This window comes from Tigriopus californicus, chromosome 8, assembly GCF_007210705.1.
Source record: "Tigriopus californicus strain San Diego chromosome 8, Tcal_SD_v2.1, whole genome shotgun sequence".
Classification (NCBI taxonomy): domain Eukaryota; kingdom Metazoa; phylum Arthropoda; class Copepoda; order Harpacticoida; family Harpacticidae; genus Tigriopus; species Tigriopus californicus.
Window position 1 is genome coordinate 2,963,608 of NC_081447.1, and position 18,047 is coordinate 2,981,654.

The window sequence follows — 18,047 nt, forward strand, 5'->3', positions numbered from 1 at the left end:
GCGGCAAACCCGATCGTCGGGTTCGGACCCGAAATCTAAGAGTGCTCGTGCCACCCGTGCGTTGCGTCGAGAGGCCAAATCCGGCCGGCGATCGCCCACCAAATCCAATGTGACCCTCACCACCCGACAACCTTCGGCGGCCACGTTAATGGCCAAGCGTAAATCCCGCATGGCCACGTTCACCGCCGCTTCCAGTCGCGTATCGCGCATGTTGACCCGTCTCACCCCGCGTGGCACATCCAATGACGCCTTCATCAAGAGCACGAAGAAGATTCCATTGAATGGGCGATCGTTGCGGGGTCGCGATATTTCAGCTAGCTCGGAGGAAGAGGATGAGGTCGAGGCCGAGCCCAAGAAGACCAAAACTCCACCCAAGCGCAAGCTGAAGAGTCGCCACCAGGCCTTGGCTAAGAAGTCGGAGAACTCCGAGTCCGATGCGGACGAAGAGACATCTTCGCGCGATTCTAGTCGGAAGCCGACCCATCGTGGGCCTCCCCTTGGGCTCAGTTCCGACAAGCGACGTGGTAAAGGTGAGCCTTCGGCTTACAAGAAGTCATCCAAACGTGATTCCCGATCCATGAGTCGGGATAGTAGTGGTTCCAAGGAGAGTGTCAAGTCGGAACAATCCAATGTGAGACCTGGACGGAAAGCCAAAGAAGCCGTTTGTCTCAATATCCTCGGCAAGAATCTGCCTGTGGCCAAGGACGAAGATGGCCTCTCCACTGAAAGTGTGTCCGAAATGGATGGCGAAGACCGAAAGGTCAAGCAAAGAGAGAGTGCACCGACGATAGTGAGTAAGAAGCTCATCAAGCCCTCCATTCGGAAAGTGATGTTGACGGATGACAAAGACAAAAAGTCCTCGTCGGACGACAATGAAAGTGAACGGAAAAGGCGACGCGAGAAAGAACTGGACAAAGACAAGCGGAAACCCAAGAGCTCACTCAAGGAGCTCCAAGATATGCTTTTGGAAGAGGCCAAACGGAAGATTGGCACCACTCCTCCAGACGCCAATAATTCTGCGGAGACGGAATCGACCACCAACGAGCCCGATGAACGAATCACCATATCACAGCGCACTGGATATATTCAGGTCAAGCCAAGAAAGTCGATCGATCAGATGTCTGGTGATGAACGGAGTCACACACCGGGTACCTTGATTGGGCCGGATGGTCGGAGACTATCTAAAACCGGCGAGAGAACCGCCACACCGCCCAGGAAGATCTTGCCTAAGGGCGATCTGGACCCCAGTCGCTCGAGTTCTTCGCCAGCCCAATGTCACATTCCCGTGGGTGTGGTGGCCTCGTCTCAGCTCAGCGCCACGCCCACGTCGATTAAGCCGGGCATGATGTCAGCCACGCCCATTCCCGGGGTGCCCATTCTCCACCAACAAGTGCCAATCACGTCTTCGAATGCCCTCACTCTTGTCCAGAATAATCAAGTGCCCTTAACCCAGCCTTTGGTCATCAACACTAGCTTTGCGAACGGATCTGGGGCAAAAGGAGGCAAACCACCCGTGTTTACGGCCTCGGGAATCATTGTTTCGAATACGGGCATCCGAATGCCCGTCCAAGTTCCGATTCAAATGCGACCGGGGAATGTCATGGGTGCCTCCGGGGGTCAACCCATGCCCATAATCAATACATCGGCTGGCTTCCAGATTGCCGGCATGCAACAACTGACCATGTCGGGGGGGATCATACAGCCCGTCAATACCATATCAGTGTCAACCCCTTCTTCGAACGTTCTGAGAAGCCCTTACGGCTATCCCCAGCAAATCGTAGCTCAGCAATTCCCCTTCCAACCCTTGCCTCCGACTCAAGCACAAACACCAGTTCCATTTTCACGGGCTACTGGAGTACCCGTGACCTTGCAAGGAGGACTGCCTACTATGCCTACCGGGATGCTTGGATCTAATACAGGCTTGACCACTTCCAACACTCAGCCGCTGCTCTCTCCCGGCCCTCCAATGTTGTCGCCACAAATTCATGGGAAATCTTCCGGAGGTAAGAATAGTGCCGACAATCCCAAGACAGCAAGTTCCACGACAGGAGCTGCCGCCCCAAATCTTAAGTTCAGCTCTCAACCAGCCAACAACCAAACCAACAAGCTGTCTGAGATTACACACAAATCAAACCCTAAACCACAATCACAAAACAAGCCTCCGAAATCTGCCAATTCAATCATTCCAAAGCAGCAATTGGTGAAACAACAGCAACTGCAACAACAACCGCCGCCTCAACAACCGCAACAGAAGCAGCAACAACAAAACCAATAACAGAAGCATTATCCAATGCTCCCGACCCAGCCACATCCACAACAGCTCTCTCAAGTTCGATATGGAATGCCCCATGGTTTTCAGCATCCCCCCAACGTTGCATCATATGGAGTGTACCGTCATGCATTGCCATCCAATCAGCAGCCGCAGCCACAGCCACAGCCGCAGACGCAGACGCAGCCACAGTCGCAGCCACAACCACAACCACAGCCACAAATGCAACCGCACCAGGTCCAAATGAGCAAGACGCAGATTGCGTCCAAAAAACCAGTACCCGCTCAAGTCCCAGTGTCCCATCCTGGAAAAGCAGCCACACCAACCAAGCAGAAATCTCAAAAGCCCATCTTCTCTAAAACCAACGAAGCTCTGCCAAAGAAATCGGCTACAATATCAACTACATGCACTAGTAATTCTAATCCTATCGTTAATATCAATAGTTGTACCCTAAGTACCAACACAACTGCTACAACGACAACATGTGCAACTTCCACATCTTCAAACTCGGCAACTGCAACATTCAAAGTAGAGGATGAATCCAGTCCATATGCTTTTGATACTGAACACATGGAGAAGCCAAGTGCACCCTTCCGGAAATCAAAAGACAACAAAATGTCTCCTCACGTCAAACCCGGCTCACCGGCGACCGATGTCAAGACCGAGAAGAAGGTTGTCAAAACCGAAGTGATGGACAAGCCCTCCAGTCCTCCCGTGCCTTCAACCTCATCCGATGACATTCAATGTGACCTTGAGAATGCCTCGGGTAGTAGCATCCCCATCCCCAAAGAGCTTGCCAATCAATTGGCTGCTCAAGCCAAGAAGGAAGGCAAGGGAGGCAACTCAGAAATGACCTACTTCATTCCACTACAAAGCAGTAGCGGCCAGTCGTTCGGGGTGGCTGTTAAATTGGGCACCGAGGGACCGGCAGGGCCTAATCAAAAGGTCATTATGAAGGCCAAGCTGGTTACTCAGCCCACTGGCAAACCCATTGGTAGCAAAGTATTGAACACAAAGGCCTTGGAAAAGACGCTCGAAATAGACAAACCCAAGCCTCAGCACCGGTTCACGAGGATGCCCATGGCTTCTCCAGCCTCAGTTGATAGCGAAAGTGACGATAGCCAACCAAGCACCAGCACTGGGCGAATAGGATCACCAGATTCCGGCCGATCCAGCGCCATGCGTCGAAAGTACAATAAGCAACGATCCACTCGCGAGGAGAATGAATGCTGCCTTGGGGAAGTGGAGGTGATGGACCGATTCCCCAAATTGGGACAACACGCCCATTTGGTCGAGGCACCGGTGTACCAACCCTCTGAGGCAGAGTTCAAGGACCCGATGAAGTATATCGAGCGTATTCGGAAAGACGCCGAGCCCTTTGGTTTCTGCAAGATCATCCCACCCTCTTCATTTCGGCCTGAGTGCAATGTAGATGATGATATGCGTTTCACGTCCTATAGTCAGTACATCCAAAAAATGATGGATAGGTGGGGAAGCCACTCCAAGGAAATGGCCGCCATCAAGAAGTATTTGGACACGCAAAACATCACCATCAAACCTCACCCCACGGTGAGTAGCGTGGAGATTGACCTTCCCGCCCTTTACCATGCTGTTCAAAGTTTTGGCGGTCTCACGGAAGTAATCCAAAGGAAACGATGGGGCAAGATTGCAGACTATCTGAGGATACCCAAAGGCACGCAAGACCGAGGCAATAAGCTCGACGATATCTATTGCAAATATCTCTTGCCCTACGACACTTTGAGTGAAGTGGAACGAGAGGAGCTCTTGCGATTAGTTGAAGAGGAGCACGAGGAGCGGCTCAAGGAAATGAGAGACAAGTTGAAGAATCAGGATGAAGATGCCGACGACGAAGAGGAGGAATCCGAGGACGAAGATGAAGAGTGTGTCGTGAAAGGCAAAAGCACATCTTTGGGTCAATTTTTTCGAGTGGCCAGAAACGTTCTGTCTCTGATATTCAAGCAACCTGAGCCCGAACCGCGGGAAGTGGAGGAAGACTACTGGCGGATCGTCATTGACCGCGATGGGCACGTTCAAGTCCATCAAGGTTCGATTGATACGGGTGATGAAGGGTTTGGCTTCCCCACCTCAAAGAACTCCTCTTGTGGACGACATCCCTGGAACCTGAAGATACTCTCCAACAACCCCAAGTCATTATTAAGGTGCATGGGCCCTGTCATGGGCGTGACCGTGCCCACTCTCAATGTGGGGATGGTGTTTACGAGTGGATGTTGGTACAGAGATCCACATGGATTGCCTTGGGTCGAATACCTCCATACGGGAGCGTCCAAAGTCTGGTATGGCATCCCTGAATCACATAGTATCGCCTTTTATACGGCAATGAAGAAACTCGTTCCCACTCTTTGTCGGAATAAGAAGATTTGGCTCCCCGCCGACACCACCATGGTAAGTGCACCAGCGCATGGTTCTTGATTCTTGTCTTTTCCAGTAGTAAAATGTTTCCTTTGATCATGATTACTTCTTACCTTTGCCGTTTCAGGTCCCACCAAATTTGCTGGTCAAATACGGTGTTTCCGTGTGCCGGACAATCCAAGAGCCGGGTCAGTTTTTAGTAGTGTTTCCCAAATCTTACTCTTCATACATCTGCACCGGCTATTCCCTCTCGGAGAGTGTCTATTATGCACCCAAAGACTACCTGAACATTGCCCTGGAAGAGTTTCAAAACATCCAGGAGAGTCGTGAGCCAATGATGTTTCCATTCCCCAAGTTAATCGTATGCATTGCTCAAGACGAAATGTCCACCAAAGACACTCTGCAACGAGTCAAACCATTTTTGGAAAAGATCCGCGACAACGAGTACGTCAAACACACCATGATCCGAGATCTCGGCGTCAAGACCTCCGAGCGGATCAAATTGAGGTCCAAGAAACAAGAACAAGACGACGAGTACGAATGTGAGATTTGCAGCGAAAACCTTTACGTCTCCTATGTAAGTTACATAAATTCCATTTATATATTTACGTATTTATGCGATGTGAACGTGTCAACCTCTCGATTTAGGTCTGTGATGTCAAAGAGGACACATACTATTGCCTCAAACACGCGATCGAGTATCTGCAAGACCGGAAGCAAACCCTGCGAAAGAATTGCAAGATCCTGTACACTCACAGCAAAGAAGAAATCTGCTCGATCATTAAGGATCTCAATAAGCGAATGGTCGACTCTGACGACGATGAATCTTCATCCGAAGAAGAATTAGAAGTCAAGCGAACTATTGAGAAAAAGAAACCCATGGTTCCTCGACCAGTCATCCCGCATGACTCGCAACCCATGTCTCCGAGTTTGTTTCCAATGCTCTCTCCGTCCTCGTCATCCAGTAAAGGTAAAGCACCGGCCAAAAGGAAGACGGCTGATCTCGATCTCTCACCTCCCATCGTTCTACCCAAAGCCGAGGCCAAGAAAAAGGCCAAAAATGTGAAGGAACTTAAAGAGTCCAAGACTGAGCCCGTCGAGAAGAAAGCCAAGAGACCACCCGTTTCAAAGAAACGCAAGCGCGAGGATGAACCCTTGAACAACCCCCCCGTTACCTCGTCGTCGAAGAAACGAAATGTCAAGGCCAGAAAAGCCTCGCATAACAAGTCCGGCAATCTCACGGTGGAACTTCTGGACATGTTGCTTTCGGAATCCGAGAGTGATAGTGACGCATCAGACAGTGAGGCTGAGAGTAGTGATGAATCATGGAAATAAATACCCCACGGTTCATTCCAACCTCAATGAATATACCGAAACAGTATTGCTTATTAAAAACGTATTTGAGCTGAAAGTCGAACTTACCTCCGGTATATGTGCTTTTGAGCAATCTCTTCCCAACCCATCTCTCGAATGTCTTGACATCCAACCCAACTTCCACCTCATAATCTGACAAAATATGTTTTTTGAGATATACCCATGAAAATATGAGATTTATTAACTCAGAACACAATAAAGAATGTGTTAAAAGTGCAACAGCTCATCGCACATTCCTCTCTTTATTCGGGTCCTCAAGTTTATAAGCTGCCTCGTCTACTTTTATGAGTGCAATCTAATATCATCCCGAAGTTTGGGGGCCAAAATATGTGTCTATTCACAAGCCAACTGAACGGATTTCTCTTATGTATGAGAAACAAACTGTGCCAAGGAAGGATAACAGCAAATAGGGCATAGCTTTTCCAAGGCTCCCATTTTTTTCTGCCTAGAGAAACGGCCATTCCAGTTTTTGACAATCTAAACATCTTGCCAACGAATGTTCGAAGCCGACCGACCTTTTTCTTCTTCGTTTCGGCGACATCAGTAAGCTCTTTTTGGTGAGGGGGATCGGATCTCGATCTTCTTCTCCAATATCTCCCATTCGCATTCCTTCGGGAAGTGAGTTGAGTGTGCGAATGAGTACGGGTGGGTTGGTGACTCTGGACGGGAAGAAAGGGGTTAAAAAGATAAAGGTCATCTGGTGAGCCAGAAAGGAATTGCACATTTTATTCCTCATGAGAACAGGTGGAACTCGAACCGAGTACCCCTAACTCCCCTTGCGAACCCCCATGGGCGCCCTGACAACCACCACGCACCCTTTTTCAACCTACCAATATCGATTGTGACGCCCGATCCTTGAGGGAACCAATCCATCATGGGACCAATTGTGTCGCATACAAGAAGGTAAGAAATGAGCTCGGCGTACTTCTTGGCATATTCATCATGGGAAGATATCCTCGGAAACGGGTTCAAGTAAGTTTGCGATGAGGGGGTTGCAAGCTTGGTGAGGAGAGTTGGCCTCGATCCCCGTGGACTTTTGTCACCAGATGTGCAAAGACATGCTTCTTGTGTCAGTGGTGTGTGAGCTGACCCAAATTTCTTGGCACTTATTGCTCCCATGTGAAGACTTTTTTGCAAAACTCAAGGCGAGTTGCATGAGACAAACGACTTCCACAGATTAAGTCAGGGGTCTTTAATATTGTTACGGACTAAACTGGGAGTGTTTGATAAAGGGGGATTACGAAACATATATATTTTTTGTCTGTGACTTATGTTCTTGAAATTATTGTTGATTTTTATTCGTTTGATGGTTAAACCTTGTTTATGACTCTCTACAAGTGTTTCAGACAATTGGTAGTTGTTTGTAAAATAAACGTAGATCGTTCAAATCGACAAGTGTTATCAAGATTATTGGAAATTTGGTTCAAATGTTCCATTGTAGATTGTACTTGAGCATCAAAAATATGCATGGCAATTTACGATGACTTTATTGCCTGCATCTTTGAAACAATAGATAAAGGTAGGGCGGGGAAAGCAAAATACTTTTTCGAAGAATAAGTTCAATGGGCAACTTCAATGGTGTTGCTTAAAAGAAATGTCGAAAGTAAGAAGGAAAAGTGACGAGATGTAAGCATCATTTCATTCAGGTACTCATTAGGAAAACGATTCTAAAAATAGTTAACCTGATCATAGACAATGACCGATTACTCAATGGTGCATGATCTAAGGAATGATTTGGTATGCTTCAAGTAAGTATATCAGTGGCATTACGAACTTATTGTTAGCATTTTTTCTTTAAACCTGGCATTGATTCTCTTTTTCAAATGAAGATATATAATATATAATATGCTCTTCCTTTTAAGAACAGTTATTGCTTCGTTAAATTGAAAATTAGATTTCCTAGACATTAGAATACTATTAAAACCCGGAAGATGTCATACTCTTACTAAGCGGACGAATCAGATTTTAGGTTTGATGATGGTAGATGATTGAAAGAAAATTTTGATCCACCTAAGCTTCTTGAAGATGAGAAAACGTACACGAGAACAAGGAAAAAGGGAAGAACGTGAAAAGGAGAGGAAAAGTATGAATTGTATTTAGTACGAGAGAAGATAAACCACGCAGCTAAAACATGACGGATCAAGCCATACGGAAGTGATCGGCTTGACGCATAAAAGTCATATATATAAATATATATATTTCTAGCCCTCAAAGGAAATGGTTGTTGATACTCCCATTACTGCTCCTCACAATTGGAGCCAATGGAGATCCAAAACCGAAGCCGAGAGCAAAACCTAAGGCAGGCGCACGTAAGCCAAACATTAATGAGGGATCGGAAATATTCAACATAAAGCACATTAACATAACATTTGCAAATATTTAGAGACCGACGAATATTATTACTCTGAGTATGGTGATTACAACTACAAAGACAACGGCGAATACTACTATGACGAATCCAATTATGAAACAGATTTTGATGGTGAGAGAATGCTGCCTTGTACAACACCAATTTTGAAATACTACTATGGTACGCTGGAATTTTAGGTGGACCATCAAGAGGCGATCAGTCTTTAGTGGATCCCTCAGCTTCCGGGGACTTAATTGTCCGAGTGGCTTCGAAGAATCGACCGGGTTATTATTGGTCCATCGATGAAGGAATTGAAGGCTATCTTATGTTGGAGCCTGAAATGTTTCGAGTGGTCAATCCTGGCCTTTGGGGCCAAGGTTCCATTTCATTTGAGTCTCTCACCAGACCTGAACATTATATCGTCCAGCGCAACGATGAGATTTTCGTGGAGAGTGGCGACATCTACAACGAGGACTTCCGGCGAGATTGTTCATGGTTTGCCAGAAACGACATTTTCTTTCCAGGTAATTGTATTGAAACATGAATTGTGGAATATTTTGCTCACCAAACTCTAACACTAACAACCAACAGTCAGCAAAGCAGATTTTGGCGCTAATAATAGCTGATTGTCCACATTTTAGGATACACATCTTACGAATCGGTTTATCGACCTGGCTTTTTTATTCGTCATAAGAACCGACGTTTACAATTGAGTCAACTCTTTTCTCAATCGGATCGAAATGACGCCAGCTTTCTCATGAGTGATGCTTATTCCACCGTTGGTATCGAGCTGTCAACCAACATGGAAACCACAGAGTGGAAAGGGTATCTGGGAAGGAACATCCAAGTGGAATCCAAAGCTCGTCCAAACAACTATTGGGCTTTAGATGAAACGCGTCGAAACGAGGGCATTTTAACAGCGAATGGCCACGTGTTTAGAATTATTGAGGGTCTCTGGGGGAATGGAACTGTGTCATTTGAGTCAACCACTATTCCTGGCCAATACTTGTGCAATCGAGGAGGAACAATTATGGTTATGCAAGGAGATCTGAATGATGAAGCGTTTAGAAGGGATTGCAGCTTTAAAGTGTGGGAAAATCAGTTTTTTGATGGGTGAGCATACCTATAATGCTTGGTGCAAGGCAGAAATATTAAGCAATGATACTTTCAGGTATACCTCCTTCGAATCGTTGGTGGAACCAGATCAATGGATTCGTCAAGATAATGGACGCCTTCGAACATCGGAAATTCGTTCCTACCAAGATAATAATGACGCTAGTTTCCTAATGAGTGAGACCACGACTATTCCATATCCTGTTACTCCTCCCCCAACCACTACAACTACGACCACAATAGCGACCACCACCATTGTTACAACTACGACAACACCAAGGCGTTACTTTCCCGCTCCACGTAAGTAGGTTCTAACATAAGAATTGTGGTATGGTAAAATCTACGATAAAACTAACCATTATCCACAGAGAGAATCGGACTCCCATCCCCTAGTTTAGGAGACTAGGGCTCCACCCTTGATTGGTCCCTAACTAGATATTGATTGCTGAGGTGGAGGTATATACACATGAAGATGAATAGAGAATCATGACAGAATTCATAAAGGGCGCATAAAAGAACCATTGTTGACTACAATGAGAACACAACAATATTGATACGGTTGCTGGCAAAAAAATAACTTTCTTTCACAAGGACCGGTTTTCAGCGGTATAAAGTTCCCTCTCCGGCATGCAAAGGAACAAAGGAAGCCAAACGCCACCATTAGAAATCTTGTTTCATGGCGCTGTGTTCATGAGCGGCCGGAATCTAAATTTCCGGCCTCTCGTGAAGAAAATAAACATTCTCTAACGTTAAATTAGGCTTTGCGTGGTTTCAAGAGAAATTCATACCTTGAAAACCGGTTCTTGTAAAAGAAAACTGTGTATTCAATAGCGGTGGCGTTCGTCACATGCAGTTTATTCAAGTTCGGATCTCAAAAATCTATTGGTCAACACCTAAAATGCGTTGTCCCATTTCAACATGCATTCTTGTGTGAAGAGAAGCTCGGGCAAGCCCTCGTTCTTCTTTTCAAACTCGACGGCATGAAATCGGCGAACGCATTCAAGGTGTCTTGCTTGACCTTGTCGACTTTCTTCAAGCCTCACTTTTGTAAACTCCACGCAAAGAATGCCCCTGCAATTGAATAAATGATTATTGTAGCATGAATAAAAAATATCGACAAAACCTTCAGTAACAACATTGAGCTCTCCTAGTTGAAGGATACAACTATCCTTGTGCTGATTACAAACCCGGAGAGGACGATCTGGAAAACTTCGATTTCATTCGAAAATTCGAGCTGGATGTGAACCTTGACGGATACCCTGGAGTTTCTCGTGTGCGTGGATCTAATCGGATGCAGACCGCATACCGAATTGATCCTACTGCCAACGTAGCAATGCCAACACTGTGAGAGGTTATATCTTTAGGGCCAAAGAACAACCAACATGTTGACAATCCTCCTGTACTTTTTACAGCCGCGTTTTTAACCAAGGGCTTCCAGAGCAATTTGCCTTTGTAACAACGTTCCGTAACCGACAACCTACCAATCAAAGATGGCATCTTATCCGAATCACTGATACTCAAAATCAACCACAATTTGCCGTTGGTCTCGATCCTAACTTACAAACCATCGAGTTCTCCATTCTGAAATACGATCGCACTTTGCAAACTTTAAGTTGGGAACAACCTCAGGTTCGGATAGGCCGCCGTCATTGTTAAATGTTCCAACATCGCTAAAGCTTTATCCATTCTCACTCAAGATCTTTAATGATGAGTGGCACAAGATTCACTTTGGCGTGTTTCGGGATCGTGTAGTTTTGTACGTGAATTGTCAGCCTATTGGAGAGAAGCCGATGGAATTCGTCGATTCCAAAATCGACCTCAATGGCGAAATCCTGATTGCCAAGCAAGCCAATTCTTATCGAACCACTCCCATTGATCTGCAATGGATGGTCATGACGTGTGATCCAGAGAGTGTGGAAAGAGAAACTTGTGACGAATTGCCGGTAAGAAGAAAACCTTAAACCCGAATGAAGTTGCCCTAATCCGATCAGATTGGTTCCCTTTACAGCCGCGGGCACAAGCACAGACACCTCAATGTCAAGTGTCATGCCCTGCTGGACCACCAGGTGAAAATGGAACAAGAGTAAGTTGAATTAAGGGGGCATTAGAGAAGCGATGGGCATAAAAGCAATCAATCTCAGGATCACGTGTTTCTCTCTGATTTGCTTTGAAGGGAATGCCAGGTCCAATGGGGCCAATCGGGGAACGAGGAGCCCCAGGAAGACAGGGCATTCCAGGAGAACCAGGGAAACAAGGATTTCCAGGAATCCCTGGAGAATTGGTAAGAACCAATTAAATCTTCCACTTAGATTTTTAGAAACCAAAATTGAAATCTAGGGGCGACCGGGAGCTCAAGGTGCTCCAGGACTGAGAGGTCCTCAAGGGCCTGAAGGATTAAAAGGGGAAAGGGGACTTTTGGGCCCACCCGGTCCAGCCGGCCCAAATGGAGAGGCCGGTATTCAGGGAAGACCCGGATTTCCCGGTGAAGCTGTAAGTTAAAAGGATATCTGGTAATGGCTCAATTTCAGAATTATATTTCAAACTATTGACTCTTTAGGGGAGACCTGGGTTACCAGGTCCACCAGGGCTTCAAGGATTGCGAGGTCTCCCCGGAGACATTTCAACTGTAGTGGGACCAACTGGTCCGGCAGGGCCAAAAGGATCTACTGGAAGTGCAGTGAGTTTCCTCCATATGTTTGATGAAAGCATGAAATGTATTTAAACAAGCTGTTGTTGTTGGTAAGCAATTTCTGTGATGTATCAGCATTCATCTTTTTGAAAAAATGTGCAGGGATTACCGGGCATTGATGGCCGTATCGGACAGAAAGGAGAGATTGGGGATTTTGGGGCGCCTGGACGGGATGGAAAGGATGGTCGAAATGGTGATCGGGGTCCTAAAGGAGACCCAGGTCAGCCTGGTCCCCCCGGTGCCATAGGAAGAGACGGCCGAAGTGGCCCTCCCGGTCCTCCCGGACTACCAGGGGCCCAAGTAGAAGGTGAAAGTGTACCAGGACCAAGTGGACCAGCTGGAAGGGATGGTTCTCCAGGTATGCCTGGAATGGCTGGTCCCAAAGGAGAGCGAGGGGAACGTGGCGATATTGGCCAACCAGGCCAACGAGGAGAAATAGGGCAGAGAGGTACCCCCGGAATTCCCGGCAAAGATGGCGAACCAGGTCCGCAAGGTCTAGCCGGGATCCCTGGTGAAAAAGGTGAACAAGGCCTCCAAGGCAAGGAAGGAGTTGCTGGTAGTGTTGGACCCTCTGGAGTAGCTGGACAACCCGGAGTCGCAGGGCAACCTGGTTTACCTGGAGAAACTGGTCCGCCTGGTAGGCAAGGAGAAAAGGGAAATCCAGGACAAGATGGTCGAGATGGCGCTGATGGCAAAGACGGGCAATCTGGTCAACCTGGTCCAAGAGGAAAATCGGGAGAAGATGGTGTTGGGGGAGCGCCAGGAGTCCCCGGTGAAAGAGGTGCTCCTGGCAACTCGGGCCCACCTGGATTACCTGGTCACAAGGGACCCCCAGGAAAAGTCGGAGACACGGTATCAAAACGCAAAAGATTTTGAGGATTCAGCTTTGAAATGATTTAATCATTATATACTCTGAAACAGGGATTGCCCGGGACCGAGGGACCTAGAGGAAGACCTGGTCCAACTGGTATTGTGCTATTTTTCATTTTTGCAACTAAATTTCACAATTATAAACTCAAATCTTTTACAAATTGTTAGGACCTGTTGGTCCACAAGGGAAGCCTGGTTCAAGAGGATATCGAGGACCAATGGGAGAGCCTGGAGAACCTGGTCAGAAAGGCAAACCTGGCGTGGAAGGACCAAGAGGCAACATGGGTCCAATAGTTAGTCCATAGTTTGCAAATTAATTTGAGTGATTATCTTATTTTCTGGTAAATATTTTTGTAATCAGGGCCCCACTGGTAAACCTGGAGGGATGGGACCACAGGGCCTTCCCGGATTACAAGGAAAACCTGGAACACCCGGTCCTCCTGGACCTCCTGGGCCTCCAGGCGACACTATTACAGTTGTAGGGGATTCCGGAGGAGGAGATGGTAGGCCAGGAGCAACTGGTCCACCTGGACCAATGGGACCATCTGGTCTACCTGGCCCTAGGTAGTTTGTTGGTTTTCATTTTTAGCTGAAAGCGGAATCTTGTAAAAAAATTATCTTGCAGGGGTGCTAGTGGTGATCGAGGGCCTGAAGGTGGAAGAGGAATGCCTGGCATTCCAGGCCCACATGGGCGTCCTGGTATTAGTGGACAACCTGGAGGTCCAGGAAAGCCAGGAGAACCGGGCTCTCCTGGTCGACCCGTGAGTATTACACAGTTTCATACTCATAAGGCAACTCTTGTCATTGAAATTTGTGTTTGTCCAATGTCAATTAATTTCAAAATTCTTGAAACTTATTACAACACTATCTCATATATTTTCAATAAGATAAGGCAGTTGTCGCATACAATATGTTATTCATTTACCTACACGAGTCCTTGACACTTATGTTGGTCTGTCCAATTTCGCCTCAAAATTCTTCTATACTTTAGTATAGACATATACTTTTACAATATTGCGCAGAACTACGTTTTTATCCTTTTTTGAACACCACAGGCATAAACATGAACATTGATAGAAACCCTTTGAAGAGGCTATTTGATTAATCATATTCTTACTTTCAGGGTAGGGAATACACCGAGGATGACCTACGAGAAATTTGCGCTTCCGTTTTGAGAGGTACGTTCAATAATGAATAATAGAAACGGCAAAACCACTTTTAAACAATTAAATTTGGGCATTTCTGTTAGAAATGATAAAGTCCAAAAGGTGAAAGCACAAGTAGGGACCCTTTCAATTCATTTCAACAACTGAAGCTTTCAAGACAATTCTCTCATTGTCGCGAAAAATAAAATGTTCTTCAAATTATGTCTTTTCGATAGTCAGCACTTTCATTCAATCAACTGTGGTAGATTAAGATCAAACTGTCCTTCAAAAATATATCCGATCTAACTGAAGATTGACCGTTCCCAGTATCATGAAATAATCTCGAATTTTAGGGCACACTCTTGATGCAGAAAATAAAATGACGGTTTTTTTTTTCTTTTTTTTTCTTCTTTGGACCGCTCTTGGAGCACCAGTTTACTTTTATGAAAATTTCGTAATCTTTAATGACACTGATTTTCAATTGAAAACCTACTTATCTTATGACTATACTCAGATCGACTGTCTGAACTGACGGCTGGACTTCAAGGCCCGCCCGGCTTGCCTGGACGTGGATATCGAGGTTTACCTGGGAAGTCAGGACCACGTGGTCCCATGGGCGATCCTGGTGTGTCTGGAGAGCAAGGACAAAGAGGATTCCCTGGTTTGCCAGGTATGCCAGGATCCCCAGGATCCCCTGGCATCAAGGGTGACCGTGGATACCCAGGCGATCCAGGCTTGCCAGGCGAGGGTAGAGATGGTCCTATCGGTCCTCCTGGTCAACAAGGATTGCCGGGTAGAACTGGCTCCGTTGGCGACCCAGGACCCCAAGGAGATCGTGGAGCGCCTGGAAGACTTGGAAAACGTGGATTACCCGGAGGACCTGGACCGATTGGTCCCCCTGGATATTGCCAATTCTGTGATACATTGGCCCTGCAAGCTAATAGACCCTCGAACATGAAGAAAGGGCCCTGATCAATTCCTTGCCTGCGACGATGAACGTTGAGAACGTGTTCTATATTTCTTATCTCTCATCAATCTAGTATTTGCTTTGTATTGCGTTAGATGTTTTCAAATTATTTTCTTATTGTGTGTTAACTCTCTATCCAACCTTATTTACCCTCTGTAGTATAAGAAAAGACGATTTTGTGATCAGATCTAAATATCAATTATTTATTATCACCACTCCATCCCTCTTGCTTGGGCAAAAGCCCTATCCCTGCTTCTTTCAAAATCATGTCCTCGACAATTTCTGGTTGATCTGATGTTTCACACATAAAACAACGGTTAAAATAGGTCTGAATGCTATCAGCCCAAGGCATAGCAATCACACTGGCTAAAACCAAGATCGAGCCTAAGCAACCTAACAGTTCTGGAGTGATCTTGAATATCATCCATTCGCCTGCCAGAGCAAAAATGAGCTCAGTACTTCTGAACATAATGACAATAGTTGGGGAGGCCAATTTGTTTGCAATGACTAAAAGTAGGCCGGCAACAATACTTCCAATAGAAACACTGATGATAAGCATCCAACTAGAGAATGGAATCCCAGAACTATCTTCAAAGATGCGGTTAGGAATATTGATCAATGGACAGAGAAAGGAAACGAGCAGGGTTCCAACTCCACCAGAAATCATGAGGAGATTGCTAGAACACATTCGACACTTGGCCACCTGAACATTCACCAAAGCTCCACAGATTGAAGCCACTCCGCTGGCCAAGATCCCAAGGGTGTATGTCAATGCGTCAGAATTGACAGTGTCGCCGGTTTCCATTTCCTCGGTTGCTCTACGTGTATGATTAGCTTCCATTTCGAGAGCCTCGGAGTCGTTATCGAAGGTTTGAAAAATCATGTGCGGTTTCACTACCAAAATGACACCAATGGTGAGAATCAAGCACAAGCCCACCTTGGTGAATGTGACTGAAGTTCTGAAAAGAATCATTTGTCGGTGTCATTGATTGATGTGAAATCAAACTTTGGGGCTCAATTGTTGGCACTTTTGGTTCCTTTTTTTCTTTGGTTTGGTTTTTCATGGGCTTTTCTAACCGCTACAGGGAATGTAATCCCCAATACTATTGAAATGAAAGGTTATAATTCGTCTATTTATTACCTTTCAATCTTCATATGATATTTGGCCTAACAACGAATTTGAGTTGGCAGACCGAGCTAGTCCTTGAATGTAGGGTTGATCTGGAATGGTATCTAAAAATTGGTCCAAGTCTGACTTGAAAGATGCAACCGGATCAACAAGGCCTACGTATTCCCTACGAATATTAGAGAGAAGCAAATTCAACAATGAATGAGCCCGACAAAGAAGAAAAGTGGACTTCATTGTTCAAACTAGCCTGGATTCTCGAGGGCTTGAAGGTGCTCTCAATACTTGCATTAAGCCTCTACGGTCACTAGAATTCACCCTAGATCCTGGGTTGGGACAAAGCTCATGGATGCTTTTGAAGACGTACAGTATCTGCTGCCTTTCGTACCTTTTCTGAACACTGTACATACAGTCCCAATTTTTTGTAGTCTCTCCCAATACCAGAGCTCTCTCATTCCTGTGATGTTCCTAGTGAAACATCCTTGGACTTGCTCGACCTTTTGAGCCCAATGGAGCCCAAATGGGTGAAGCATATTCAAGATGTGGCTGGACAATCGACTTGTACAGAGTTAGAATCGTGATGCTATCTCTGGACTTATACGTGCGATATATCCAACCACACATTTGAAAAGCCTTACCCACCTTCGACTGGATATGTTCATCGAACTTTCCATTTTCTTGGAGGACTACACCTAGATCTTTCATAGATGAGACTTGCTCAACATCTTTACTTCCATTATCTACGAGTGGAGTATTTAAAGGAGTTGACCCAAATGCCATTGAGCGGAATTTCTTTCCGTTCAGGGCCATATTACTCTCAGTTACTCCAGAGTAGATTCGATCTAAGTCCTTTGCAAGGTTACTGGAATCTTGGCCATTCCCACCAGAAACTAACTCTGTATCGTCAGCATAAGAGAGACTGGCAGTAATACTAAGCTTTTGAAGCGGGGCAACGAATATTATAAAAAGGAGGGGCCCTAAGATCGAACCCTGGGGAACAGCTGACTTGACATCATGTATGTCACTAAGGGATCCCTCTACCTTAACCAATTGCTTCCTACCAGAAATGAAACTTTTCAACCAATTGAGAACCTTGCCTTGGATCTCAAAGTCATGAAGTCCATTCAACAAAAGGCCATGATCTACCTTGTCAAAGGCCTTGGCAAAATCAAGATAGACAACATCAACTGATTAATGGCTCTCTAGTCCCCGAATAACCTGCTCAATATGATCAATCAGTTGGGTAACCATGCTAAAATGTGCTCGGAACCCGTGATGGCCAGGACAAAGGACTTCATGAATTTCAAAAATTCAACAAGTTTGAAGTTCATGATTTTCTCAAACACTCTCGCAATATTCGAAGTGAGAGAAATCGGCCTATAGTTACTGGGGAGCGACTTATCTCCCCCTTTAAAAATTGGAACAACATGAGCTAACTTTAGTGAAGGTGGAAACTTGCCCTGATCCAAGATGCAACGCATCAAGTACGAGACAACAGGAGCGAGAACCAGTGAGCATCTCATCAGAAACTGAGATGTCACACCATCAGGACCAGGAGAGCTGGAAAGCCTCAAGTCCCTGATGGCCTCTAATGCATCTTGATCTGTGACTACAAGATCATCTAAACGCTCAACTTGACTGACCTTGTCGATCTCAACAGACTCATCTTCAGAGCAATGAGCTGTTGCTTCTGAACTCAGTGGGGTTGAAAACACACTGGAGAACTGATCTCCAAGCATGTTAGCCATAGTCT

General features: G+C 45.9%; 3 protein-coding genes across 3 annotated transcripts in view; 2 read left to right on the top strand and 1 right to left on the bottom strand.

The window, feature by feature from the left end:
• The window catches only part of LOC131885956 (uncharacterized), a gene marked incomplete in the record, with an annotated part of 7,511 nt that extends 1,258 nt beyond the window's left edge, over nucleotides 1-6,253 (top strand). The window contains 3 exon segments of the mRNA XM_059234171.1: nucleotides 74-4,693; nucleotides 4,788-5,237; nucleotides 5,309-6,253. Coding sequence (XP_059090154.1) covers nucleotides 74-4,693; nucleotides 4,788-5,237; nucleotides 5,309-5,995 — 5,757 coding nt within the window.
• Nucleotides 6,254-6,588: 335 nt separating this feature from the next.
• Nucleotides 6,589-15,355, top strand: LOC131885954 (collagen alpha-1(I) chain-like). Its single transcript, XM_059234169.1, has 20 exons — nucleotides 6,589-6,937; nucleotides 8,240-8,343; nucleotides 8,418-8,516; nucleotides 8,582-8,908; nucleotides 9,026-9,497; nucleotides 9,556-9,797; nucleotides 10,649-10,841; nucleotides 10,910-11,126; nucleotides 11,195-11,440; nucleotides 11,506-11,580; nucleotides 11,671-11,778; nucleotides 11,835-11,987; nucleotides 12,055-12,174; nucleotides 12,289-13,038; nucleotides 13,108-13,153; nucleotides 13,225-13,349; nucleotides 13,418-13,620; nucleotides 13,682-13,817; nucleotides 14,180-14,234; nucleotides 14,716-15,355. The coding sequence occupies exons 1-20, from the start codon at nucleotides 6,909-6,911 to the stop codon at nucleotides 15,171-15,173; spliced, it is 4,158 nt and encodes a 1,385-aa protein (XP_059090152.1). The 5' UTR covers nucleotides 6,589-6,908; the 3' UTR covers nucleotides 15,174-15,355.
• A 12-nt stretch (nucleotides 15,356-15,367) lies between these two features.
• LOC131885955 (uncharacterized) overlaps nucleotides 15,368-18,047 on the bottom strand; it is a 5,964-nt gene continuing 3,284 nt past the window's right edge. The window contains exon 2 of the mRNA XM_059234170.1: nucleotides 15,368-16,127. Within this exon, the coding sequence (XP_059090153.1) occupies nucleotides 15,368-16,127 (760 nt within the window). The remainder of the gene's footprint in view (nucleotides 16,128-18,047) is intronic.